General features: G+C 52.6%; 7 protein-coding genes across 10 annotated transcripts; 1 reads left to right on the top strand and 6 right to left on the bottom strand.

The window, feature by feature from the left end:
* Window positions 1–220: 220 nt before the first annotated feature.
* On the bottom strand, window positions 221–5,623 carry H257_07397 (hypothetical protein). Its single transcript, XM_009832909.1, has 3 exons — window positions 5,548–5,623; window positions 4,695–5,453; window positions 221–4,643 (listed from the first exon to the last, which is right to left on the bottom strand). The coding sequence occupies exons 1-3, from the start codon at window positions 5,584–5,586 to the stop codon at window positions 297–299; spliced, it is 5,145 nt and encodes a 1,714-aa protein (XP_009831211.1). The 5' UTR covers window positions 5,587–5,623; the 3' UTR covers window positions 221–296.
* A 521-nt stretch (window positions 5,624–6,144) lies between these two features.
* On the bottom strand, window positions 6,145–8,555 carry H257_07396. Of its 2 annotated transcripts, XM_009832907.1 has the most exons (4): window positions 7,904–8,555; window positions 7,592–7,835; window positions 6,851–7,501; window positions 6,145–6,772 (listed from the first exon to the last, which is right to left on the bottom strand). In XM_009832907.1, the coding sequence occupies exons 1-4, from the start codon at window positions 8,485–8,487 to the stop codon at window positions 6,284–6,286; spliced, it is 1,968 nt and encodes a 655-aa protein (XP_009831209.1). In that variant the 5' UTR covers window positions 8,488–8,555; the 3' UTR covers window positions 6,145–6,283. The 2 variants fall into 2 exon arrangements, with proteins under 2 accessions (XP_009831209.1, XP_009831210.1); XM_009832908.1 differs by having other exon boundaries at window positions 6,145–7,501.
* Window positions 8,556–9,068: 513 nt separating this feature from the next.
* Window positions 9,069–14,572, bottom strand: H257_07395 (hypothetical protein). The gene is made up of 14 exons (XM_009832906.1): window positions 14,466–14,572; window positions 14,247–14,399; window positions 14,130–14,201; window positions 13,944–14,069; window positions 13,752–13,894; window positions 13,545–13,668; window positions 13,386–13,484; window positions 12,958–13,341; window positions 12,818–12,904; window positions 11,704–12,152; window positions 10,965–11,085; window positions 10,727–10,825; window positions 10,470–10,685; window positions 9,069–9,789 (listed from the first exon to the last, which is right to left on the bottom strand). The coding sequence occupies exons 1-14, from the start codon at window positions 14,541–14,543 to the stop codon at window positions 9,202–9,204; spliced, it is 2,739 nt and encodes a 912-aa protein (XP_009831208.1). The 5' UTR covers window positions 14,544–14,572; the 3' UTR covers window positions 9,069–9,201.
* Window positions 14,573–16,716: 2,144 nt separating this feature from the next.
* H257_07394 lies at window positions 16,717–18,659 on the top strand. Of its 2 annotated transcripts, none has more exons than XM_009832905.1 (3): window positions 16,717–16,961; window positions 17,020–17,267; window positions 17,326–18,659. In XM_009832905.1, the coding sequence occupies exons 1-3, from the start codon at window positions 16,859–16,861 to the stop codon at window positions 18,508–18,510; spliced, it is 1,536 nt and encodes a 511-aa protein (XP_009831207.1). In that variant the 5' UTR covers window positions 16,717–16,858; the 3' UTR covers window positions 18,511–18,659. The 2 variants fall into 2 exon arrangements, with proteins under 2 accessions (XP_009831207.1, XP_009831206.1); XM_009832904.1 differs by having other exon boundaries at window positions 17,015–17,267; window positions 17,326–18,596.
* Window positions 18,660–19,182: 523 nt separating this feature from the next.
* On the bottom strand, window positions 19,183–21,519 carry H257_07393 (hypothetical protein; the record flags this gene model as incomplete). Its single annotated transcript, XM_009832903.1, has 1 exon — window positions 19,183–21,519. The coding sequence occupies one exon, from the start codon at window positions 21,517–21,519 to the stop codon at window positions 19,237–19,239; it is 2,283 nt and encodes a 760-aa protein (XP_009831205.1). The 3' UTR covers window positions 19,183–19,236.
* A 144-nt stretch (window positions 21,520–21,663) lies between these two features.
* On the bottom strand, window positions 21,664–25,719 carry H257_07392. Of its 2 annotated transcripts, XM_009832901.1 has the most exons (12): window positions 25,559–25,719; window positions 25,344–25,496; window positions 25,176–25,247; window positions 25,001–25,126; window positions 24,815–24,957; window positions 24,593–24,716; window positions 24,204–24,488; window positions 23,923–24,123; window positions 23,263–23,870; window positions 23,074–23,194; window positions 22,872–22,970; window positions 21,664–22,786 (listed from the first exon to the last, which is right to left on the bottom strand). In XM_009832901.1, the coding sequence occupies exons 1-12, from the start codon at window positions 25,706–25,708 to the stop codon at window positions 21,899–21,901; spliced, it is 2,970 nt and encodes a 989-aa protein (XP_009831203.1). In that variant the 5' UTR covers window positions 25,709–25,719; the 3' UTR covers window positions 21,664–21,898. The 2 variants fall into 2 exon arrangements, with proteins under 2 accessions (XP_009831203.1, XP_009831204.1); XM_009832902.1 differs by having other exon boundaries at window positions 21,664–22,970.
* Window positions 25,720–26,161: 442 nt separating this feature from the next.
* H257_07391 (succinyl-CoA ligase [GDP-forming] subunit alpha, mitochondrial) lies at window positions 26,162–27,283 on the bottom strand. The gene is made up of 2 exons (XM_009832900.1): window positions 27,147–27,283; window positions 26,162–27,085 (listed from the first exon to the last, which is right to left on the bottom strand). Exons 1-2 carry the CDS (start codon window positions 27,249–27,251, stop codon window positions 26,252–26,254), a joined length of 939 nt encoding a protein of 312 aa, XP_009831202.1. The 5' UTR covers window positions 27,252–27,283; the 3' UTR covers window positions 26,162–26,251.
* Between the last annotated feature and the right edge of the window lie 143 nt (window positions 27,284–27,426).

Raw genomic sequence — 27,426 nt, 5'->3', positions numbered from 1 at the left:
TTGACAACCATCACACACACGTCGTTGCCAACTACACGTCGTGACACGTCGCCCGACCACTTCAACTTGCAGTCCGAATGCTCAACCAACTTGGCATGCGACAGCGTATCCGGCAACTGCCAATCCACCACCACTCTATACAAATATAGGTACTTTGCATGTCCCGACACAATCACAGCCTCATATGTACTAACTACTGTACAATGCCGCCATGTGTGGCCTACATGACACTTGCTATAAACAACAGCAACGTGGCTCCAGTCGCAGAGTCAATCAAATGCACGACGTTCAATCATTTAATACTGATATCCACCTCCATATTGTTGGGGGGGAATCCCGCCTTGTTGGCCGTAGCCCCCGCCCAACGGCATCCCCCCCTGCGGGATGCCGCCGTAGCCGAGGGGCTGCTGGATGCCGTAGCCTCCGTACGCGGCGCTGGGGTCGTACGCCGTGGCTGCGATCGCCATGACGGGGTTCAGACCCAGCTGGAAGGCCGGGTCCACGGCGCCGGGGATGCCGCCGTCAATGTGATGCTGGCCGTCGTGTTCCTTGGGTTTGGTTCGTTCGTCCAGCACCTTGATCTTGTCGTTCAAGTTCTTCACGTACTGGATCAAGTACGGCATGACAAAGTCGACATAGCCGTTGCGCCACGCGAGCTCCATGGCCACGTCCGGCTTGATCAGCTTGTAGCACGTAAACAGTGTCGCACAAAAGCACTCCTTGTCGTGGGCCGCCACAAAGAAGCGCAGCAGGTCTTCGGCCAGCTCGGCGTCGCCAGAATCGAACGCCGTGTCGATCGCGTCCTTGTACATCTTGTCGGCCTTGGACAGCTTGAGCGACTGGCCGTACCGCTTGTTCTTCTTGTACAGGTACGCCGCAATGCGGCGAAACTCGAGCAGCTCATGCTTCTCCACCTTTTGCGCAAACGAAATCTGGTCAAAGTTGTCGTACGAGTCAATCGAATCGCGAAGCCCCGCATAGTCTTCGTCTTCCACGAGGATCTCGTTGAGCGCTTCGTTCACGGCCGACAGGTTCTCCTTCTGCACGTCCTTGAGGTACTCGACCACGAGCGGCAAGTTGTCCGACTTGCGCAGCTGGTGCACGACGCGGGCATGGTCGAGGTTGGGCGTGAGCACTTGGAGCAGTCGCGTGAGCTCGAGCGGGTGCTGCTCCAGGTAGAAGTTGATGGCTTTGTAGTGGATCTCCTGGTTGCGCACTCTTTGGATGCAATCCAAAAACAAGTCGTGGGCAAACGCTACGGGGTGGTCCACCATCGTGCGCACAGCATTGTCAAACTGGCCGTCTTCCTTGTACAAGTACACGGCGTGGTCCCAGTGCAGACCCTTCTCGCACGCCCTCAAGATCTTGCTCACGTTCATGCGCGAATGGAAGATCTTGATGTGCTCCATGAGTTTGGTCGGGTTGTACTTGGAGTACAAGATCGCCAGCTCCGTGAAGATGCCGGCGTGGGCCCCTTCGAGCCCCAGCCCTTGCTCCATCAACTTAAGCAGCTCGGCCCAGTGGCCACGGCGCTCATAGTTCAAAATAAGCTCTTCCAAATGGTCGGGGTGTACAATGATGTGCAGCCCACAGAGCCCCGCGAGGCGAAACTCGTTCACGTCCACACACGCATAGTTGACTTCCTTCCACGTACCCACAGAGTTGGCTTTCGTGGCCGCGTCCACGGCTTCGCGGAACTTGCCGAGGCGGACATAACAGATGGCCAGCTTGGCGTTGTTGTTGATGTTCTGGAACAGCAGTTTGGCTGCGTTGAACATGCCTTCCGTGAACAGCCGCTCGCCCGTGTTTTGGATCTGCGCCACGTTCGGCGCCGAGATAAACTCTTCGAGCTCAGCGTACTTTTCGCACTTGGCTAGCGCGTAGATGAGCGACGTGTCGAGGTGCTGCTCCTTGACCGACTTGCGCGCCATGCGAAGGTACTCAATCAAGTCGGCCCAGTTGTTGTCACGCTCGGCCGTGGCGATCACCGCCGCGTACGACGACGGGTCGCCGGCCTTAATGAACGACGCCAGGGCTTCGTGCAGGTTGTTCGTGTCCAGCTGCGACCGCGCTAGCTTGGACCACACATCCGGCTCATTGCAGCGGTCGGCAAACTCGTACGCGCGCGTCATGTCTTGGATATGATCCAGCAGCACGCCGATCGCATCCGAGTTGCACTTGCTCTTCTTGTAAATCACAAACGCTTCCTCGTACAATTGGTACTGCTCGCCCACGGCGATACGCGCTATGTCCGGGCCGTCAAAGTTGTCGAGGCGGTTCACGTAGTCCATCACTTTTTCCTTGCACGCCTTGATCGCAGTCAACACGAGCAGGTTCTGCAGGTTCTTGTTGGTCGAAAACTCCGTGCCTTGCAGCACAATGCGCTCCAACAGCTCAATCAGCTCGTTCGGGAGCTCCGCGTTCATAAACGCACGCACCGTCGTCGACACCTCGTCCGGATTCTTGGCTTCCGGAAGTGCAGTTTGCACCACTTGGTCAATCAACGCGCGGCGCGACGGCGCCTCCGCCTCGCCTTCCACGGCCTTGACCAGCACTTTGCCCCACAAATCGAGGTCTTGGCGGTGGACCAGGTACCGCGCGAGGTCCTTGAACAGCGAGTTCTCGGTCGTGACTCGAATCAAATCATCGTCGCACGCGCCGTTGGCTCGTTGGTACGCCAAAAACGCGAGCGCCGGGTCCAGCTTTTCGCAGAATTTGCCCACCACCGACGGTTCGTAGTACGGGTTGTTGATCAGAAACGCTTGCGGGTCGCGGTTCAGTGTCACATAAATCTTGCCCATGGCGTTATGCGTGGCCGGCTCCGTGTTGCCCTGCGACACGCGCGCTTCGAGCCACGGCTGCAGGAGGCGCAGACGGTTGCGCTTCTCGACTTGGTCAACTAGCTGGTCCACGGGCGTTTGGGGAATGGCACTGAGGAGGGTCTTGATGTAGTCTTCGTTGCAATCCAAGTCGAGCAGCTTCCCCACGACTTGGGGCGTCTTTTGCGGGCTCACCTTGGTCACGTACACTTCAATGTACTTGAGCAGGTTGTTGGAGTACAGGTACTGCGTCAGCTCTTCGACAAAGTCGTAGCGATCGCACACATGGATGAGCGGGCGCGGGTCCTGGAGCTTGGACTCTTTGAGGAAGTCCTTGACCTTGACGGGGTCGTACACGGCCGAGTCGCGGCACACGCGCTCCACCTCCTTGAACTGGCCCATCTTGGTCGCAGCTTCAATGTACTTGAAATGTACGTCTGGCTCTTGGGAAAAGTTGACCACCGACCCCAAAAAGTAGTACAGCCCGTCAAACGACTTGTACTTTTCAAACAAATCGATAATTTGCTTGGCGCCGAGCTGTTCCACGTACTTGGTGGCCACTTGGACCACAATTTGGAGATTTTGCCGCATGTTGTGGCCCAGCAGCGCGTTGATCAGCTCCACCGACACCTCCCCCGTCAACGTGCCAAAGAAGGTCACGATAAACTCGTGGTTGATCGCATGCGTGTTAACCACCACACGTTTCAAGTCGGCCAGGTCCGTGTAATGCTCGAGCGCGCGCTGAAACAGCCCCGATTTCTCACACAACTGCGCGACGCGGGGCCGGTCGTAGTGGCTAAACATATTGTTGGACAGAATCGCGTCGGCCACTTGAGGAGACCCGCCCAGCAAGTTGATCTCGAGCAGCCGCGTCTGCAGCAGCGCGTCTTCGGGACGGTTGGCCTTGAGCGCTTCCAACAGGAACGCCGTGGTTTCCTGGATCCGGCTCACCTGCATAAAAATGTCCACGACGGACGCAATGTCCACAAGCGGCCCGTTCTCGGCCACCGCCAGCTTTTGCGCGAAGTCCAGCGCGCCTTGAGGGTTGGCGCGCACCAGATTTTGCAGCATAAACGTGTAGTCGCACCGGTAGTTGGTCTTGGACGCGTATGCGACGATCTTGTCAAACTCGCCGCGCTGGACAAAGCAGTTGATCACCTTTTCAGGCACGTTCGCGCGCAAGTACACGGACAGTGCCATCGTGATGTCCGACTGCGCGCACATGTCGCCGAGCTCTTCCGAGCACTCGAGCTTGTCCTCCGACAGCCACTTTTGCAACAGCTGGCCGCGGCCTTGCTGGAGCACCGGGCGCGCCAACTCGATCGACTCGTACTTGTTCAACGTGCCGAGTTCCAGCAGTACACTGAAAAACTGCAGCACCGCCAACGGCTGGCCGGGTTGCTGTGGCATTTGCTGGAAGCGTTGGATCACTTGGGGTGTGCGCAGGACGCCCTGGGGCGACACGGCGGCGAGTCGCGCGGCGCCTTGCACGTCGTTCAGACCCACCAACCGGTTGAATTCTGTGAAGTAGAGCTCTTCGGCCCCGGGCAAGTTCAACCGCGTGGCCAGACTCAGCGCCAGCTGCGAGTCGCGAAGGGTGCCCACAACGTACGGCACGAGCTTTTGCTGGTTGATCGAAAACTGGAGCAGCTGGCCGCGACGCGTGATCCCGAGCATGCCCTTCGTGGGGGAGTGCAGGCACGTGACGAACACCGTGTCTTGGCTCACGCGGGCGCGGTAGACGGGCTTGCCGCTGTGGATGTCGAACAAAAACAGGTAACCCAGTTTTGTGATCAAGTAAATGATGTCGTCGCTGGGAGACGCCTACGCCATGCTCCATGAGTTGCAAGTAACGAGAATGGAGATAAGACGTACGATCATCGACACGGGGAAGTCGTTGACGGCGTCCGCGGCAAATGGGATGGGCTGAGGGGGCAGGCGGAAGGATTGGCCGGCGGCGTTGGCGCCGACTTCCATGATAAACAGTTGCAACGGGGCGCCGTCTTTGGTCCCGGCAAAGCACAACACTTGCGCTTCGTCGGTGCGGCCAGGGGGCTTGATGTGGGCAAACGTGCCGGCGTGGCCTTGGAGCACTTGACTCACCTTCTTGTCCTTCGAGTACAACTGCATGTTCCCGTCAATGCGCCCCCCCTCGCCTGCGGAAATGCCCACGAGCAACAACCATTGGTTGTCAGGGGACGTTTCGTAGCTGATAATTTGGGTGTTGGGGCCCAAGTTCGCGTGGCGATCAAACTGCTTCTGGGGAGGCGAGTCGCCTTCGATGCTCCAATGGTACACGGCGCCGGCAGTCACCAACCCGATCGTGTTGGGCGTAATCCATCTCCAAAACACAACGGCTTCCGTCATTTGGTGGGTTTTCATCTTGGCACGGAGCTCCATGTTGAAAATTTGAAGTTGCGGACCGGCGCGGAGCGCAATCACTTTCGTGAGGGGGTTCATAATCGCCGCTTCGGCGGCAATCGGCCGTCGTTGGACGTTGTTGCCCGCCGCCATGTCCACAATCACCACGTTCGCTTGTCCGTTGACGGTCTCGCATACAGTGATGAACTTATCGCTTTCCATGGCACATGTGCCAAATTTTACATACTCGAGGTTGACTCCCAAGGCCCCCAGCTACATGCACAAGAACCCATCGTATCACGTGTCATGAAGGAGGAAGATGGAGGACAGACAGCGACGACGCGGCATATCATGGGAGGGTACTTACATTGAGGACCTCGCCGAAGGTGATCGGTAGGTCAGCCATCTCTCGACTTCGCTCTTTACCAGCCTATTCGAAAATGACGTAGCTTGGATATCTTCGCGCAAATATAATAGTCGTGAAAAAGCATATGAGGTTCAGTATACCTCAATTAAAAACATGCAGAAATTGATTTGGAACCGCACATACGCGTCGCCCCCCAATAAGCCTTCAGGAACAAATAAACCAATTACCTCTATCATTACATACCTTTCAAAATGGATAGATTTGTATTGCCGATGCCATGTCTTTGTAGCCGAAATGGTATGGAAACTGGATACCTCTAATATTAAATACAGGCTTTTTATGCTTTTTTAAAAGTTTTGACCCGTGTCAGGGCATTTCTGCGAGAGGGGCGTTATGAAACGACCAAATTCCGCCATTATTATATCGCCGAAATCACCTTATTATACAATTACCTTGATGTTTGTAGGGCAAACCAAAAGCGCTTACTGGTCAGTTAATAAAAATACAGTTGGATTCTGAGCCGCACTTCCTAAGATTGGATCGATGCAACATGCGAGATGGCTCAGAACTTCGTTCTAGCAGTAGTGCTTATAACTGCTGAAGTTAAAATGGCATCAAGCCAGCTGCAGTAGCTACATGGACTACATATCTATGACTGCACCTGGCACAAGCTCGCAGGAGTCTCATCAGTTCATTCACTTATTCGACACCTTGTCGCTACCACTTCACAGCCCATTTACGCGAGAGCACGGTACTCATAGCGGCGATGGTTTTGATACAGCACATGGGCAACGAAACCTAGCACAAAGCCGCCAAGAAGAGGTACTATCAGTCCACCCGCAACACTCTCTGGAGCGGCATGTTGTCGGTTCAAGTGTGCAGCAAGAGGAACGACCACGTCTACTGGTGGCTTGACCCATTGCACGTAGTTGGTTTGGTTGAGCCACCATGCAGGGTACCCCAGTGACTTCATGGGCCCTTCCTTGTCCGGAGTCACGTAACCATCGCTGTACTTGGAGATGAGTTTCCATGCCAACTTCCATCGAGCGTCGACCACTCGTGATGCAAATCCGTTGTGCAGAGCGTCGAGGTCTCCATGGCGGAGGTCATTGTCACGACTGTCGCGACGTTGGACGAGCGAAAACGCTTCCTTTTGGTACGTGGCGATGAACTTGTTCACGTCGTGGCTGATGGCATTGTATCGGATCGTTCGCCAATTGTTGACCTGCATTCACAGCGTTCAATCGATGGGTCATACTATTAATACTATTAACGTTACAACCAATACGGATCTGGTTCGTACCAAATTGAACGCCCACCAAGCAGACCCAAGGGCAAACTCGCCTTGGTATCCCGCGCGATCGTGAAACGACTCAGGCAGTGACGTCTGCGCACAAGAAAATGGCAAGTACACAGTACCGTGGGGAGCACTTTGGCCAAACCAAAGCATTCCCAGCAACGCATCGATCTCGTGGATGTGCACCTTGGTCGTGGGATGATGGCGCGGTGCCTCGTTGTCCGACATTGCCGCCGGTTTTGCAGTGTTGGTCACGTGAGGGGGCTGCTTGGCTTGAACGGCGTAGCTGTACAGCGTTCGATGGACAGAGATGGGGTTCATCCAACCTCCATGCACTCCTGTGGTGTACCCAGAGTACCGCAGGGGGCTATCAAACGGTCCCGCTGCCAATCCTTGGGTCAAGTCGTACTCGGTGTCTTCGTATTGATCTCGAAGCAGCGTCGTGATCGCTTCAAGAGAGATCAACTCGTCCACGGGGACCGAAAACGGATACTCAGGGTAGTCCTTCATGTAGCCAAAGGTCGCCGGAACGTTCTGGGAACGTGCAAACGTGCTGTAAACGCGCCACGTGCGGCCATCCGTGTACAACAGTGGCGACACCGTTGGTGGCTTTGCATACGCTGCTTTGAATGAAAAGTCGGCATGCGACGCATTGTTCTAGTGGTCACGTCACAAGTTAATATGTACATTAAGACCAAGTCCCAACACAGATTTATTAGGCAAAAAAAAACGTACATTATTTATTACCTTGGGGGTGTACCATCCGTGGTCAATGGCAGTTGAAATGACATTTGAAGACGCCAAAAACCAGTCGGAATCGGTCAAGTTCATGGCGCTGATCGTGAAATGGTTGGCTACCACCGCCACGTGGTTGTCTGGCACTCTCTGGGCGGCCCAGATTGCCCCTCCGTTCCCATTTGGTCCTGCCAAGATGTGAAACACCCACACTTCTCCATATCGATCTGTGATCCCCAGCGCTTCGGAGTCGAACCTATTCATCAAAACCAACACAGTTGAGGAAGAATGCATCCATCCTATGAATGCGGCCACAAAGCCTACCCGGGGGCATCGGGGGTGCCGCCATATTCACTGTAAAACCCGTAGGTTTCTGCCAACGACCCCATCAATCGGATCGCACATCGAGCGCTGTCGCATCGCTCCATGGCCACACTCGTGAGCTCCCCAAGTCCAAACATGGCGCGGCCTCCAGGAATGGACGTCGGCCATCCTGTGGTCCGGGCGTTGCACGTGCTTTCGCCAATGGACAGCTGCACTTGGTTCACGATTGCGTACTCTTGTGCAATGTAGCTGTACGTCTTCTCGATTTGTGGAATGAACCCCAGCGGTGTCGACTCGTTCTCTCCAGCCTTGGCGGCGTACTGCGGACTCCGATCCGCGGCGACCACGCGAGGGTACCCGCCTTGCAAGCGGTACACCGATCGATTGATGCTGTCGTGGTGTGCCTTGGCAGGGACCACCACGAGCCTCAAGTCCGCCGTGACGCTACCGGCGTCGTCGTTGTGCGTGACAATCGTCGAGCCATCGACGGTTGCCTTCTTTCCCACTGCGATCATCGTACAGGCCGTCGTTAAGTACGCCGTGAGGCCGAACACCGCCGCCGCTGCCACAACGCTTGCCTTCATCGGTCAAATTGCAAGCTGCCGTCATGAATCCTCTACAGGGGTTCGCCATGTAACGACCGAGACATTCCGTAACGCCTTCTGCATCGGCAAATGTCAACATTCACACTATTACCAGGCGACCGTTCATTCCCAGATTTATAGGAGAGAGTACTTTACAAATATCAAGCGTATTCCAAAGGATCGAGGATTGATTTATTTATTTCAATTACATTCATGATTATTAATTAGCCAATCATGCTAAACTGCCATGCGAACGACCGTTGGGGGCTAATATTAAAAACATATTAGGAGCATGTCATGATTAACTATAAGCTCCCGTTAACGATATCATTAAAAGAATATAGTACTCCTATTGTGCTTTCGAGTTAAATTTCGTGTTGTGGCGTGGTTTCTCTTGTGGAATTTAAATCGATTTGATTGGCTACCTCAGAAAAATTATTAGCCAATCAAAACCCATTTCTCAATGAAATTCAACCAATCAGATCGATTGTGGATCGGTTTGGTCGGTTGCATCCCAAATTTGTAAATTTGTATCATATTCCGGAACCACCGTCAACTAGCCTAACTAGTTATCGCCATCACCCAACCACCCGACAGTACAGTATATTGACAACACATTGTACTAATAGTAGAGCCATCCTCTAGTACAGTTTCATGCTGGTGTTTATATTTCTTTCCCGTTCAGTCGCTCCACAACGACAGTCCATCGTCGTTTTACTCTTGCAAACGCACGTCCACGACTTGAAACCCTTCAAGGAACTCCTTGTAGCTGATGATTCCGTCGCCGTCCGCGTCCAAGTGGGCCAGCAGCGCCTCAATTTGTTCGTCCGTGAGGGGGCTGTCCATGATTGCATTGAACGTAGAGATGCCCGCCCGAAACTCGTCGGTTGAGATCGTGCCCGAGTTGTCCACATCAAACAGCCGGAATGCCGCGCGGATATGGATGCGGTGCTGGTAAAACATGTTGGACACCTGCTGCAGCACCGACTGCTGCCACGTCATGGCGCCCTTGTCCAGCGCGGCCTGCTCGCTCGCGTCCTTGACGGCAAACGCCGCCAAAAACTCCTTGTAGTCGATCGTGTCGCCGCCATCCAAGTCCACGGCTCCCATGATCTTGACCAGCAACTCGTCGTCATACGTCAGTGCCAATGCACTTAACGCCTGGAAAAACTCGTCCTTCTGCAGCACGCCGTCGCGGTTCGTGTCGAACCGGTGGAAGATCTCCAGCAATGACCCTTCCAGCTTGAAGAATGCGCGGCCAATCGCCACCAACGCCGACATTGTGCCTTCGTCCACATCTTGCTGCATAGGTCGACATATATTAATATATATATATTGTACCACCATTGTTGGGGGGTATTTAATACTGGAGATGCGACATGGAGAATACAACCAAATGTATATATATCGTCGTGGTAGAAGGGTTGAGCCAATCAGATTGCAGGAAATTATCCACAACGTCAAATTAGTGTGTGACTTCAATTAGTGTGATGCACATCACCACGGACCCGTCGTTATTGCATACATATATATAGAGTACAATGAAATGATTGATAGATTTGGCGATTCAGCACAAACGTCCAAATTTTGGGTAAAAGGCAATACCATTGTTGGTTTCGATACGTGACACCGGAGCAAAATGTACACAATTATGAGATATATTCAGTCAATCAACTGGTAATACACAACAGTATCTTCTCGCACAATATCTCGTAACCAAGTACCAGTATGTATACCTTTCAAGCTAAATCCATGGATTCTTTAAACATACTTTTAGGTAAAACAAGTTTGAGTTTTAAAATATACAACCAAACAGCGGTGAAACGTTCCAAATTGGTGTATGATTAAAAAAAATAGTGTGATGGGCATCCATGGAAACTATATAAAATCAGGTCCAAACATATATCGATCGATCGAGTAAGTCAAGTCCATGGTTTAGCTGAAAGGACAATACAAACATATATGAGACATTGTTGGCGGACCTTGGGCGCGGGGGTAAGCGACACGGCGCGCTCGGACATCTTGCGGACCAATTTCGACGGCGCCGACAACGACGTCGGGGCCGGCGGGGGCCCGATGAAGCTCTGTGAGTTGGCGAGGCGTACGTCCGTGAAGATCACGTCAAAGCGAGAAATGAACTCCTTGAAATCCAATCGCCCGTCGTCGTTCGTGTCAGCGGTTCGCATGAGTTCAAACATCTAAAACTAATTTTAAAACCATTTAAAACCACGAAACGTACTTGTTGGTCGGACAAGCCCGTGTCCATGCTTTTTAAAATGTTCATAAACTCGTCGTACTCGATCGTGCCGCTGTCGTCCGCGTCAAACACTTTGAACGCCTATTCCGATACATTGTTGGTCACTATATATTAGAAAATAATAATAGCAATTTTTGTCACAATGCTCCTTGGTTGACGTACACAAGGAATATGAAATATATATATATATATATACCCAACTAAAATAAATAGTCCATACCTGTTCAATGCTGCCGGCGCCCATCGCCCGATACAATTTCTTGCAAATTGTCGAAATAATGCTTTCCTGCCACCCAGACGCGTCCACGGCGGGGTTTTCAATGCGATAGCGCGACAAGAACCTACCATCCTCCCATGAGAAATCCACACAAAAATGATAATATATAGTTTTAAAATTATAATAAAGACTAGTACGCTTGAACATACAAAAATGATAATATATATTTTTAAAATTATAATAAAGACTAGTACGATTGAACATACTTCCTCTGTTCCAGGTTACTGCCGACATTTACTTTGAATTGACACAGACAATCGAGCCCTCACTCAATTTGGGCGAATGATACTTTGTATGAAAGGGAATTGCATGAAGCTTCGCAAAAGGTTGGTTTATAATCAGCGCTTAAAGCAATTGTAAGCCAATGAAATGTCATAAATGTTCGATTTTGATAGAAATTGAAGAATTACAGCCAATAAAATGCAAATGTCGCCAGTGACTTGGAACACGCGAATTTTGAAATGTCGGCAGTAACCTGGAACAGAGGAAGTACTGCCATATTTATCGTTGACCATGAAATATAAAACGTGAATATATAAACGTATGCAATGTCAAATGTAATCTCAAATGGACTATTTAAATAAAATTGGTGAAATTGAATTATTATTATTACATGGTGCAAACGTTCGACAAATACTATAGTTTACGACAATCGATACGAATACATACAAATATTACGTACTTGGAGTAATTGATCGAGTTGTCGGGCTCGGCGTCGGCAAGTTTGGTTTGATAGAGCAAAAACGGTAACTCCATGCCCATGATGCTCTTGAGCGCTTCCGCCCACACCAGGCGCGGCACCGTGCCGCTCTTCTCGTGAGCATGCTGGGTAAAGTACCAGAATAGATCGGCCTTGTGGTCGCAAATTCTCTCGGCAATCATCCGCAGCGCATCGCCCTCGAGGTTCTCGTGCATCTTGGCCTGCTCATCCACTGGCCGTTCCCACTCGGATTCAACGAGGGGGTTCCCGTAGAACTGCTGGATCTCGGGCTGCAGGTCGCTGCCAAGCGTCAAGAACGCGCCCTTGTTCATCTGGGTGCCGCAGTACCGCGATGCCGAGAACAGCGTGATGAGGCGCCCGCCGTGCAGGACGTCGTATCCTTCTGGCACACACTCGTGCGATCGAATGACCTATGTAATACCATCGTTTCAATATATATATGTCCACGACAGCGCAAATATATAATACCATCGCTTCAATATATATATATATATATATGTCCACGACAGCCAGCGCAAGTTATATATATATATATATATTGTTCATTCGATTCGAAATTTGAGGGCTCAATCGAATGAGCAGCACATTAAATCGGCAGAGAATTTCGATTGACCAATCAAAACACAAGACATGAATCAACTAGCCAATCAAATCAACTCTAATAATTTGTGTGATTGAAATTAGTGCGAAACTGGACGATCTTTACAAAAGTCAGTACAATGAATCGATCGATAGATTTGGCAAAGAATCAGCACAAAAGTCAACCTAATATTGGGTCAAAGAAACACAATATATACTTGCGCTGTATATGTTATATATGGAGTAGACGAACGAGCATATGGACGAGGCATGGTGGTCCATCGAACATGACCAGCAGCACCTCAAAACATCGGCACACAATATCGAGAACCGACCAATCAAAAACCACAACACTTTCAAGTAACCAATCAAACGTTTGCAACAATTGTATTCATGTGGGACTTTTAAATGGCTAGTACCAAAAGTAATTCACCAATAAAGTTGGTATATATATATATAAAAATCGCCTCAATGCACACTATTCAAGTGTACGAACCAACGCCACTCGGTTCACGGCGCAAAAGTTGTTGGTCACTTCGTGTCCAAACTCGGTGCCCGCGCCTCGCTCGGACGGCTGTCGGCCCTACATGGATATCTCTCCATCAGAAAACCATAAGAATGTGGTTGCGTTCGTACTGGAATCGTGCGGGGGTCGCTCCACAGCATGTCTTCGTAGATCTTGTCTTCAAAGCCAGACTGGTGCAGCGGCGGTTCGCGCTTGCGGTTGATGGCTTTGATGTGGGCCAGGGTAACGTTATCGCAGGAAAAGAGGCCTCCGTGGACGACAAAGATCTTTTTCAGCACGAGCGAGCACAGCGGCAACGAATCGAACACGCTTTGGAACGTGTCGTACACGGTGCTGGCGCGGCAAGGGTCGCCGTCCGCCGTGCCGTCGTACTTGGCCCAGATCTCTTCTTCAAACCCCATCCACGAGTTTTGGTTGCGCGATTCGTGGTTCCCTCGGTTTAAGAACACGCTGTCCGGATACAGCAACTTGAAACACAACAACGTCATCATGACCTATCGTGTTGGACTCAGAATCAGACATCGTCGCATGTACGCACCTCGGTGCCGTACGCGCCGCGGTCAACAAAGTCCCCGTTGAACAAGTACTTATTTTTCAACGACGGCAACCCGTTCGTGGTGAAGATCGTAAACAGATCCTACGATGACGTGATCGTCCGAATTATCAAACACCGATGACGTGATCACGACATAGGTACTTTGAGTTGTCCGTGGATGTCGCCCACAACCGTGAGCTTTTCACCGTCGGCGACCGAAATCTCTTGCAACGTGGGCAAAGCGTTGAACACTTTCTTTGCTTCCAGCAGCACCTCCATGACATATCTAATGCACGAACACATATGAGAGAGAGAGAGAGAGAAGGTTGGTGGAGGAGGTAGGTAGGTAGGTAGGCTATAGGCGCATACTTGGAATGTAGCACGACGCTCTTCTTAAACTGCTCAAGCAGGTCCAGCACATTGTGCAATCGCAACGGAAATACCAGGCGAGGGCCTGCGTAGTCGTCTGTGATGGACGACACACTGTGGGAAATCTTGATCTCGCTCTTGGACTGCCACGTCATCGTTAGGACATGCATACTTATGTATGAGGACATGTACGGTTTGCTTGGCCAAGAGACTCAGCGCTTGCGACGCGCTCTTGGTCTTCTCCGCGCGCTTCATGTTGAGTTGCTCTTGGTTGTTGTCAAGCATGTTCCACATGGATGATAGCACCACCGTCGTAAACTAGTACGGCCAACACTGCCATCAACAACCAATCGATACGGGGAGACAGGTATAACGTACCGCCAGCACGGTCTTGCGACGGCGCCACATGGACTGAATCCGCACGGCGGCGGCGTCTTTGGCCGAGTACGGCTACGAAATGCTAGTGTTGCCACGACGATGCAGTGGTCGAGTTACCGTCAAGTTTTCCTCCCGGAGGTAGATGCCATGTAATGGTCGACACTTGAAATACTGGCGTCCGTCCGCCGCAATGCCGTCACAGTCCCCCACGGGACGATTGAGCTCGATCCCGAGCAGGGCGCTTCGAGTGTCGGGAACGTATTTCACCACCTAGGGCATGCGCGAGAAATCCATCAGGCATGAAAGACAAAAGGAAACATATCATCATGCATGTACTCCTGCATGCTTTCCGAAGACCAGAACGGAGAGACCAACGGCGATGTCCTTGGCACTCGCATCGAACTTGTCGCTCATTGTCAATATCAGTGGCGGCTTGATATGCAGAATAGTCACCCCTCGACAGGCTTCTTTTAATTGCATACTCGACGTCATATATTATCTCAGAAATTAAATCGTCATGACGTACAACCAACGCGATCGATTTCATTGGCTGAAATTAAACTATAGTCCAATTCGATTGGACAACTTTGTTTGTTGAAAGAATGTGATATTTCATTTCAAGTCCGGTGGTCAATACATCATGCTGCTTCATTATGATTTATCCTGCACATCCCATACATGTCTCCAACCGACACATTCCTCTGCAGCAGGTCGTCTACCTCGGCTAAGAAACTACTACCATCGTCCCGGGCGAACAACGACATCGTGTCTGACGTTTCTTGGAGGGCAACTCCATACTCTACCGCGTCTTCTTGCAGGTGGTGCTCGATGGTATCCAGCCACTTGAGGCCGTCTTGATGTCGTTGCACTTGTCGCTCAATCCAGTCGTCCATCCAGCAAGACCTAGCGCCATCGTCCTCCGCTTCTGGTGTCGTGGACGGCCGGCGCCGCCGCCGCCGTTGCAACGAAGGATCCATTATCGCAATCCCTGCTTCATTATTGTTGTCGTCCTCGCAACTCTCGTTTTCGTCCTTGAACACACTTTGCGACACGGACCGCAAGCCCTGCACCGCCTTCAACTCTTCTGCTCGCTGGGACTTGGCACTTTCTTGGTTGCATTTGGCCACACTTCTCACGACTTCGTACTCCATCTCCAGTCGTTCCTGCCACAACCTCCGCGTGTGTCCTTCCGCCTGCTTTGCTTGCTCTTGCCAAGCTGTTAACGCTGCATGACAAGCTTCGACTTCTCGCCTCAGGTCTTGGTTCGCAAGTAATAGTTCGTTGCGCTCTGCGGCACTTTGAAGCACGTCAAGCCGGCTTTTCTCCTCTTCTCGCTGCAAGTTCCGTCGAAGCGACTGAATTTCCTCGTCGGCGCGCCGCAGGGCTTTGTCCTGTCGTCGCCGGTCTCGGGCGGCTGCCGACACAGCTTCCTCCAAGGTCACATTTTTAGCCTGGCATTCAGCCAGTTCATCTTCAAGCTGCAGTAATCGTAGCCGCTGGCTGTCGACTGTTGCTTCCAAATCCGTAGATCCATCACATATTGAGTGCTTGGTGGCTGTAGGGGAGATCGTAGGAAATTGCAGCCGCTTCCTGCTGGACAATGGAGAAAACGAAGTGGCAAGGCACCGCCGCATAGGAAACACGGACGAGTCCGAGTCGCTGCCGTCGTCCGACAGGTCTGAGATTGACCGAAACTTGACTGACGAGCTATGCAATGCCGTGTGCGACGACAGCGGCCGGGCCTTGCATGGGGGCGACGCATATTGCGTGGGCTGGCGTAGCTTGGACGATCGAACGTCCATGTCTTGACAGGGTTCCCGTACCATCCTCCGTCACGTGGTCACACAGGGAAGGGAGAGATCAATGGAAAGCTGTGTGGAGCTGGCTAGCTGCTCGCGTGCAACTCACGCTGAAGTAATTGGTGTCAGATGAGATGGCACGCCATTGGTCCATTGGAAGTTACAAATGAACTTTCCAGCTTCTGATTGGTTCATTTTGTAACGCTTTTTGCTACTACACGATGGCGCCAGATCGCAAACGAAGCCTCTCATCGCATGCTGGCATGGCAAACCACGCGCAGAATACTGTATGTAAGTGTATCTCTATCATGGCAAAGTATGCTGTAACGTGGCAATGGGTTCTAGTGTGGGCTTGCCATGGTACTACACCTATGTACAGTACCTATGAACCCCCTAGTACTGAACATAGTTTGTGCAGGCCTTGAAGTGGCATGGATGGACTGAGTGGCTCAACGTGAAGCGACCAGTGAGTTTTATTATTTTCAGTTCAGCCGAAACATTCTATCCGTACAGTTGTGCGATTCGGTACGAATTTTCGGACCCCGTTCATCGAATCTCCCAGGCGCCAAACTCTTTCATTGGTCAATCCGAAATTACTTGTCGCTGATTGGCGACAATCCATTTTCGATTTTCTACTGGAATGGAGGACGTGGATAGTAGCCAATCAGATGTCTCGGTTCAATTTATTCTCGATTGGCAGATGGAAATTTGGGAAATTTGAAGAAAATCGACGAGGAGGCCTGCGAAAATACTCAACGCGACGAGCATTATTTTGTGGTTGAAAAGTGAAACTGGTTTGTAACGGCAGTGGTGGCCATTTGAGCCACGAGTAAACAATGGCGGCCGCTGCTACATCCAGCGAAGTTGTCGTGCGGGGAACAGCCCTTCTAGCTGAGCTCCAGCCCGAGTTCCCGGATGTGGTAGCACTGGATGCCAAAGCAGCACAATGCGTCGCGACTGGAGATGTGTTTGCTGGGCTCGTGTGTTGGGAGCGCGCTCTCTTCCTACGTCAGCACTACTTGGGTTTCGAAAGGTACTCATAACTTGTACCTCGAGATGTACCTTAGAGCAACAACGTGCATGTAGCGCAGAAGTGTGGGCTCAAGCTCGGGCCATGTGTGAATTCTGCACGACGGCCGCCGCCGACGCCCTTCGACGCAACGACATGGACCATGCCCGTCGGTTGTTGTCAAAGGCGAATGCACTCTCCACCCAAGACGACGTGTTGGCGATCGACATCCTGAATCAGTTGGCTTGTTACTACCGGCGAGCGGCCAAACTGCGCGTCGCGTATGACTATTTGAAGAAAGCCATGGCCATTGACCGCCGGCTCTACCCCGTACGTCACCTGCATATCGTCCTATCGTCCTTGGTTGAGCCAACCTCGAATTGATCAGCCATGCCCTGCCAAAGCCGCCGAAACCAGATTGAACGCGTGTGCCATCTTGTCGCAATTGGGGCGCCACGACAAGGCCTTGGAACTGGCCCAAGCGGCGCTAATTTTGCTCCAAACACAAGCCATGGGCGCTCCTGCTGTGGAAAAAACAGATGCCATCGACGTCTTTGCCGCGCAGGCGGTGGCCCACCACAACATCGCCGTCGAAGAGGAGTTTCTCCAGAAACCAGCGCAGAGTCTGCACTCGTACCGGCGGGCAGTGTCGTTAGCGGCGGTGCATTGCGGAGACTCGCATCCGTTGACGACAGAGCTAGCGGCGTCCTTGGCGGCAGCGGAAGCGGCGCTAGCACACAAAAAGAAGCACAAGCTGTTCAAGGGGGGGCGAGACAGTCAAGTCACCGTGGCATATGCAGCATCTGGAAAAAGTCCCAGTGCCAAGGCAAAGTCGGTGCCACAAGCGGCCAAGAAAGCGTACGGCATGGACGAATCGACAGTGTCCACGCAAGCGCTGCAAGCCGAGTTGCAACCGAAGAAATCTGTCAACATGGACCAGTTTGACAGTGCTGCGTTTGCCGACAACTTTGACGCGAGTCTGGTGGCTACAGTTGATCAGGCGGCGACCGGAGAGGTGCTGGAGCCAGGGGGGACGTCGGCGACCGGTGGGACGAGGGACGGTATGATGGCCTTGCTGACTCCAAGGGGCACAGCGGGTGACGAAAGTCGTGGGGATGGAGGTGCTACTGCGGACTCAAAGGCTGCAACGGAAGTGAAAACGTCGACGGAATTCGAAGACGAAACGAGGGACGGCAACGAACTACGTCACGATGACGACAAACATGGGGAGGCTGACCATATAATTGCTGACGAGAAGGAAGGTCCCAACCCCCTTGAACACGAGCACACGAACGACGCTCCGACATACACAAGGGATGAAGACGACGACGCAGGGGAAGCCAAGGCGGAGGCGAAGGAGAGGATGATGGATGCATTGGATAAGGAATCGATGAAAGCAACGGAAAAACCAGGGGATGGACATGTTGTGAATGTAAATGCTCACGAGGACGACGTCGGTCTGGAAGGTGACGATACCAGCTACGATGATGGCGGGGACCAACTCATTGATCTATCGGATGACGACGAAGGCAAGCATGACGATGTCGCCGATACAAAGGTGACCACTGCATAATCCAATATGCCATTCTGTCCGCACAGCACATTGTCTATCGGTAGCTCAAACCACGAAATATGAATTGAATTGATTGGTGCTGTGGATTCTGAACAGTATGACAACCTTGGCAGCACATACGACTAACATATAATCGACTCGAAAGAAACGCTTCCGTGGCACTTGCGGATGATTTGATTGTACCCGTAGCCGATAGTATGCGCAGGAATCGTATTTGATTCACGTTAGGGGGGGGGTACAGTACGTTTTACTCGCATACTAGGGTGTTGATGCTGCATCGGCGATCCCAACCTCCATCCCCATTGTCTTGGCTACTACAGTAGTGCCCGATTTCACTACTATCTTTGGTGTAAATCATGCCTTGTGCTCTGATTGTATCTACTCCGTAGTACTGCGATGCAGTAGAATGCACTAGTACCATAAATAATGTCCTAACGTTATTGAACCAATCATCATATGTCCATTCACACCTCCATGCTCATTGGATACATTGAAACACTCCTTGCAACGGCAAATAACTACACAAAAAATCCAGTGAACTAGTGCACTTTGACGAAGTAGACACAAAATCGGCAAGGCGATTATTCTTGCTTACTTGTGGATTCTGAAGCGTTTGGCCAATTGATGATGAACACTTTTTGGTAAATTTAACAAACATAACAGTAAAAACGAGTTCAAAGCACTTGAGTGTGGCCTCTGTCACCGGTCGCATACATATCATCCTTTTCATCGCCGTATTGGTGGAGCCGAGACACTACTTGAACAATCGTCCGTGGTTGGGATTGGTTGCTTTCGAAGCCCCCGAAGGAACAAGACCACGTCCAACTGCAGCTTGTCGAGGGAAAGGTCTTCGGGGACTCCCAACACATCTTTCTCGACGATGCCCACGATTGGGGCGGGGGTGATCCGAAAGGGCTGGCCGCATCGCAAGCGCCAAATCAGTTGTTCGACGGGCACCAAGTGGTTCTCGAGCACTGTCCAGAGGTTCAAAATGGTCGGGTGGTTGGGGTGGAATGGGGCGTCGTAGTGCACTTTCGAGTGTTTCCACTGGTCAAACGACAGCAAAAACACGACTCTGTGCAGCAGAGCGAACCGTTCAAAGCCGTTCCAGTTGTCGAGGGCACCGCCGCCCATCACCAAGTCCATCCCGGCCTTGAAAGCCGCCGCCAATTCTGGCTTAAACTCGGCGGGGGTGTTGAGGAACAGCGGTGGCAGCACCGATTGCGGTAGTTTCTGGCCCACGAGCACCATATGTCCGAGCAACTTGCCGAGCAACGAAAAGAAAGCCAAACTCATATCAAACAGATGCGGACCGAGTTGTCGCAGTTGCATCGCCAACAGCTTCCACATGTGGTCGTCTGTGGTAAGATACACCGCCTTGGACGCCACGACGTACAGTGTCACAGGCTGGTTCCAATCCACGTCGTCTCGTTGGCTCTGCTGTTGAATGCTCGTCCACAGCTTATCGTCGGACGGGATGGTCAGCGTCGTGCGGCCCGTCATGCGTTTCAGAACGCCGGCGACATGCATAGACAGTTGCAGCAATTTGACGTCTAATCGCAGGCACTTGCGGAAGCGCTGGAGGAACAAGCAGTTGGAACTGAGGTACACACGAGGATTGGCGAGGGCCACCGATTGGACAAAGTCGAACAGCGGCATGTGTATTACCATGGCGTGGAGCACCCGATACACACTCGGTCCATGCCGCCGGCTCGATCGGCTGAGCTCCACCACGCACTCTAGCTGGGCCAAGGTCTCTACGCGCAGAAGCTCCAGCACGCAACTCGGTGTCGACGCGAGCATGATGGGTATCGTGGAGTTGCTGGTTTCAGAAGGCGTTGCTCCAGAACGAAGCGACTCCAGCGGGGAAAAGCCTGCCTGGACCAAGAGCGTCACCGCCGACGCCAACCCCAACTCCGCCGCCATGTGCAGCAACTGGAACGACCGAAATGCAGTCAAGTCTGCCAACTCGAGCACCCAAGCGAGTTTGTGAATCAATGCTAGATGCAGCACCGTGTGTCCTTGGTCGTCTACTTGAGTCCACCACGTTCTAGTTGCTGGAGTTGTTGCTGATGAACCATGCTGCATCATCGCGTGAAAGTGCTCGCGGCGGACGCCCGGGCGCGGTACCAACATCATGGCCGGGGTCTGGCCATGGTGGTTCACTGCCGACAGCAGCTTTTTGGGAAGCAAACGCAAAAGCGTCGAAAAGTTGTCAGGCAGAATCGTACACAACGAATGGACCAGGGAGTTGCCCGTGATGGCGTTCACGATAAAGGGCAGCGATGGCATGTCGCGCAACCATGCCTCGACGTGGGCCGGGTACAGATGCATCATGTAGTCGGTGGGAAGGGCGCGGTAGGCGTCGGGGACGTGGAACCACCGCGGGTCAAAGGTAGCGAGCAAGGGGATGCAGGGCAAGTGGCCGCCGAGGATGGCTACATGCAGGGGCGTTTGCTTCCAGAGGTTCACACTCCGTGCATCTTGGACCTGGTGTGTTGTGAACAGGACTGTCAAATCTTCCAAGATAGCCTTGGCCCCGACCGTCGCGGCCACCACAAACCCATTGCACTCGTCGTGTTGCGTGTACTTGAGAAAGTCCGTCCGGACCGAGGCCATGGCTTGGTGGAACGCGCGACTGGCGTTGTTCTTACAGCACATGTACAAGAACGCGTTCATGTTGGGACGGGGTTGGCCGAGAAGATCCGTTGAAGTGACCGCCGCCTGTCCTCCTCGTCTGCAAGGTGCACATTGGAATGGAGTTAAAGGTCGAAGTGCGTCCATGACGCACGTTGCGTGGAACCACGTGCCACACGACTCGGTCCAGCATTGGACCCAGTCGCCAGTGTAGCCTTCGACTGACTCCGACCCACAAGTGCATTGGATGATAGAGCGACGAGGCACCTCATAGGGTTGCTGCCGCATGGAGTGCAACACCGGTTCACTCTTGATAGTCATGGTGGTCGTGGGTGTCGTTAGATCGACCTGTGGAAGGCTGCAGACGTTCATGGAGCCACGTAGCACCGCGTGGAGTTGCTTCTGCTGCTGCTGCTTCTACTGCGTGTAGCGATGGTGCTAACTTGCAATCGACCAAGGATCGTCGAACACATTCAATGTCGTTGACGTGGAAAATGTAGCGATCTACGGATATACTGCCGTTTGTATCGTATACATTATCGTAGATAGATTGTTTGGACCTCTGGGAAGGTGAAGTTCAAGAGTGTGTGTCATTGGTTGTGGCGCGGTGCCCGTTGAGACGATGATGGAGCGGGTGGTGGCCTCCACTATGCACTACCGACTCATGGGCGGCAGGACACTCTGCAGGACACTTTGACATACACGAGGTCGTGCAGTGCTGTCCTCGTGGATTCAAACATCTTCGAGCTAGTTACGACTCCATGCTCACGACTTGGAACCCTTCTAAAAACTCCTTGTAACTGATCACGCCGTCGCCGTTCTTGTCGAGATGCACCAGCAGCGCGTCGATTTGGTCGGCGCTCAGTGGCGAGTCGAGGATCGTGTTGAACTCGGCAATGCCCGTCCGGAACTGGTCGCGGTCGATGCAGCCCGAATTGTCCTGGTCGAACAGGCGAAAGCACATGCGGATGTGGATGCGGTGCTGGTAAAACAGCCCCGCGACCTGCTGCAGGATCGTGTCCTGCCACGTCATCTCGTCCCCCACCCCCCGCCGGTCCGTCCGCATGTCGGCGACGCTGAACGCCGCCAGAAACTCCTTGTAGTCGATCGTGTTGCCCCCGTCCAAGTCGATGGCCGCGACGACCTTGTGTAGCAGCGCAGCGGGCATCGCAATGCCCAGCGACGTCAGCGCCGCCTCAAACTCGTCCCGCTGGAGCACGCCGTCGCCGTTCGTGTCGAACGACTGGAACACAGCGTCGAGCGACTGGTCTAGGGAAAGCACCGCCTTGCCAATATCGAGGAGCGCGACCATCGTGTCCTTGTCCAGAGGGTGTTGATTGTACATTTGTGGAGGAAGTGGGGACATCGGCCTACTAGTAGTACTACTAGTACTGCTACTACTACTAGGAACGATCCCGGGCATGTCTGCATCCATGGACGACTTGCGCCGCCGGAGCTTGGAGGGACTCATCATGTCGGCGGCGGCGCATGATGATGCCAATGGCGATGTCGGGGGGCTGCTCGCTAGTCGGTTGGGAGCCCGTACATGTTTGAAAATCACTTCAAAGCGGGATACGAATTCCTTAAAGTCGAGCCGCCCGTCGTCGTTCGTGTCGGCCGTGCGCATCAATTCGTAAATCTAACCCAAGTAGAATGCCGTGCTAGTACTACTAGTTCTACTACTATTCGAGACATTTGAGAGGTGTGATATACCGAGAGCTTACCTGTTTATCGGACAGTCCGGTATCCAATTGCTTCAATGTATGGGCAAACTCGTCGTATTCTATCGACCCACTTGCGTCCGTGTCAAAGATCTGAAATGCCTACAAAACCATGGATATATATATATATATTACATAAAATAATATATATATATATATTCATATATAAAATTTATCATCATCTGGACCAGTATAATGTTCGTACATGTTGGATGCTGCCGGCGCCCATGGCCCGATACAGTTTTTTGCAAATCGTGGCAATCATATTGGCTTGCCATCCCGTCGAGTCCATCGCGGGGTTTTCAATGCGATACCGGGACAAGAACCTAACCATATCTCTATCAGCATCACATATAGCACTTCAACAGCACTTCCTATGTAGGTACAAACATACTTGGAGTAGTTGATCGTGTTGTCCGCTTCCACGTCCACGAGCTTGGACTGGTAGAGAAGGAAGGGCAGGTCCAGCTTGAGCTCGGCTTTGAGCGCGTCGGCCCACACGACGCGGGACACGCGGCCGTTCCTGGCCGCATGTTCGTGCTGGGTAAAGTACCGAAACAGGTCCGACTTGTGTTCGCAAATGCGCTCGGCAATCATGCGCAGCGAGTCTTCTTCCAGCGACGCATGCATCGTCGTGTCAGCGGACATGTCGGCTTCGTTGACGACCTCATGAGCCAAATGGAGGTCGCCGCCGACGCTGTTGTACTGGGGAAACATGGGCTTGACCCGACTGTACGTGTGAAGCGGCGGCGCAATAAACTGCTGGATTTCAGGCCGGCAGTCGGCTTTGAGACTGCAAAATGCACCCTTGTTCATCTGCGTGCCGCAGTACTTGGACGCTGAGAACAGCGTGATGAGCCGCCCGCCATGCAGCACCGCGTACCCTTCCGGCACACACTCGTGCGATCGAATCACGAGCGCTACCTTGTTCACACTGCAGAATTCGTTGGTCACGTCTTCGCCGAATTCGACGCCCGCCCCGCGCACCGACGCTTGTTGGCCCTACGCGATCGGTCATCCTAAATATATATATATATTGAAGGGTGATATATACATGAATCGTGCGGGGGTCGCTCCACAACATCTCTTCAAACAACCGATCTTGGTCGAGCTTGGAATGCAGCGGGGGTTCGCGGAACCGGTCGACGTGGTTGAGTTGGTCCAGCGTGACGTGACGCGCCGAGAAGAGCCCGCCGTGCACGATGAAGATGCGATTTAGCACAAGCGCACACAGTGGCAACGTGTCAAACATGTCCTACAACAAACGGCCCATGAGCTACTAGTGGTACTACTAGTACTAGGACTAGTACTAGTACTAGTAGTAGACAGGGGTACCTGGAACCCCGCCAAGACGGTCACGGCTTGGTTGGTTGTGGCGGTGGTTGGTGTGGTGTTGTACTTGCGCAGAATCTCTTCTTCAAACCCCATCCACGAGTTCTGGTTGCGCGACTCGTGATTCCCTCGGTTTAGGAACACTCCGTTAGGATATAGCAGTTTAAAGCACAGCAAGACGAGCACGACTTCCGCTCCAAAGTGACCTCGGTCCACAAAGTCTCCGTTGAACAGGTACTTGTTGGTCCCCGACGGTAGCCCGTTGGTCAGCAGAATACAGTACAAGTCCTATACAAGGTTGCATATTAGAATATATATATATATAGGCACAAACCTAGAAGATATATATATATATATATTGATACATGCACGAATCCAGGTTTGCACTGTACCTGCAATTGACCATGCAAATCGCCAATGATGGTCAGTCGGTCAGTAGGTCCGACGTCCACGTGCTGCAAGGTCGGGGATGCTTTGAAGAGGGGCGTAGCTTGTGCCAGCACCTCCATCACATATCTAGTCACAAGAGCACACAGTGTCACATGGACTTTTCATATTGCCATTCAGTATGGCGTGCAGTATGCACGGCAAGGGTTTGTTGGATGGGAACGTACGTGGCATGCATGACGTGGCCTAATTTGAAGTGCTCCATCATGGAGAGGACATTTGGGAGTGTGAGGGGCCAGTGCAACTCGGGGCCATCGTACGTCGTCGGCAGCTCGGAAAGAGTTCGCGGGAGTGGGGGCTTGGACAGCACCTAAACATAGATGAGGGCCAAATACTATTCAAGGACAATGTACCAATTCCTTGGCCAGGATCGAGAGCGCGTCGCACGCGGACTTGGTCTGCTCGGCGCGCTTGAGGTTGAGCTGTTCTTGGTGGTTGTCCAATGTGTTCCACGTTTGGGTCAGCACAAGTGTTTTGAACTACGTACACATCAACGTCACGACACGGTTAGTCTCGCGTGTGCAGTACCGCCAACGTTTGCTTTCGACGACGCCACATGGCTTGGAGGGTGCACGCCGCCGCATCGCGCGTAGAGAAAGGCTGCAACAAGCATGAATGATAAGGAACGAATGATTGACATGGAGGATGAGCATGGAGAGTCATTGACGATGAGCAGCATCGAGAGTATGTGCCTACCTCAACCTGGTCCTTGCGCACAAACATGCCACGGTTCAACTTGCACTGGAAGAAGCGCTTGGAATTCCACATACCGTCGCAATTGCCCACTGGCCGAAGGAATTCGACACCCACAAGAGGGGGCTCCGCGGAATTTGTCATGTACCTCACCACCTGCAAGCATGTGTTCAAGACGACGTCGTCGGACCACAGTACCACCAATGATGCCTACATACCGCTGCATGCTTCCCGAATACAAGCACCGACACCCCAACAGCAACTTCGACGACTGCGGAGGGACGATCGTTGATGCCCATTGCATGGTGTCGTCCGTTCACATGCATGATCTCATTCTCCGTGTCGTCGTCTCGCTTGCGCTTGAGCATCTTTGCGATCGGATTGTCAAAGATAATTATGTCATGCGGAGTGCCTCCAACACTTGATAGTACGTCTGTAATTAAATATAACGCATTACTAGTTACTTGTTTTATGGGTTAAACATTCACCTCATGTCCGTCGTTTCCTTGCGATGAAGCTCTTTAACAGTGTACCTACTACTGTACCGCTAGGCCCTGTACTCGGGTACTACCGGTAACGTTAGGAGCCATCTACCAACTCCTTTGTTACAAACTCTGCGTGATGCAATATATGTCCTCTCCCCGTCATGTACAATTAAATTAGACTGCATACAAAGAAACGATTTAACGTAAAACGTGTCCTACACACCACGACGTTTTATTCCGTTGGCCAGGCAAAGCCGTAAACTGTACCGTCCACTACATTACGACAGCCCAGAGTACCGTTACTGTACACCCAATCTTACACCTACCAACAGTACATCCCATCCGAGCATGCATATTACTGCATAGTATTTTCAAGGGTATAATGGGGATATGGCTACATACAACCAATGCACAACGACAACGGGCTTAGTTGCCAGCGCGCTTGGCGAATTGTTGCAACATGGTCGTGCCGAGGCGGGCAGGGGACCGGGTGACGGCAACACCGGCCTTTTCCAAAGCGGCGAACTTGCCTTCGGCCGTGCCCTTGCCTCCAGAGACGATGGCACCGGCGTGACCCATGCGGCGGCCGGGCGGGGCCGTGATGCCGGCAATGAAACTGACCACGGGCTTGTTGGGATCGCCGTATTCGGCGAGCCACTCGGCGGCTTCTTCTTCGGCGGTCCCGCCGATTTCACCGATCATGATGATGCCTTCGGTTTCCGGGTCGTTGGTGAAGCGTTCCAAGCAGTCGATGAAGTTCGTGCCGTTGAACGGGTCCCCGCCGATACCAATGACGGTCGATTGACCCAAACCAGTGGAGGTCGTTTGGTGCACGGCTTCGTAGGTCAAAGTGCCGGAACGCGACACGATACCGATCTTACCCTTGGAGTGGATGTAACCAGGCATGATGCCCATCTTGCACTCACCGGGCTTGATGATACCGGGGCAGTTGGGCCCGATCAAGCGCGACGCGGATTGCTGGTTCAAGTGCCACTTCACCTTGACCATGTCCTGTTGTGGGATGCCTTCGGTAATAGCGACGATCAACGGGATTTCGGCGTGGATGGCGTCGATGATGGCTTGCGCGCAGTAGGGCGGGGGCACGAAGATGATGGACGCTTCCGCGCCCACTTCGTCCTTAGCTTCTTGCACCGTGTTGAACACGGGAAGACCCAAATGGGTAGTACCACCCTTCTTGGGGGTCACGCCGCCGACATAGTTGGTGCCGTATGCGATCGCTTGTTCCGAATGGAAGGTACCCTAGTACAACCACTACTGGTGAATACCTCCCGACATCGTGGGTATGGACTTATAAACGTACTTGCTTGCCGGTGAACCCTTGACAGATGACCTTGGTGTCCTTGTTGATCCACACCTTGGCGGACGCCGACATCCGTCGGACGGCTTGTGTTTGACGGCTGAGCATGATGAGAGTTGCGGCGGAACCTGTCAATTCTGTCAGTGGTGTTGGGCGGCTCGCAACACCCGATGACATCCTGAGCAGGATTATCCGGATTCCCGGATACAAACGGCATCATGTTAAACTTGCCATTTGTATTGAATTGTACTTTCCCACAAAGGGATGGGGTAACAACCCCAAC

Source organism: Aphanomyces astaci (assembly GCF_000520075.1).
Source record: "Aphanomyces astaci strain APO3 unplaced genomic scaffold supercont1.15, whole genome shotgun sequence".
In the NCBI taxonomy this organism is placed as follows: Eukaryota; Oomycota; class Saprolegniomycetes; order Saprolegniales; family Verrucalvaceae; genus Aphanomyces; species Aphanomyces astaci.
Note: the sequence above shows the minus strand (reverse complement) of the source record. Positions and strands in the feature narration are given on the sequence as shown.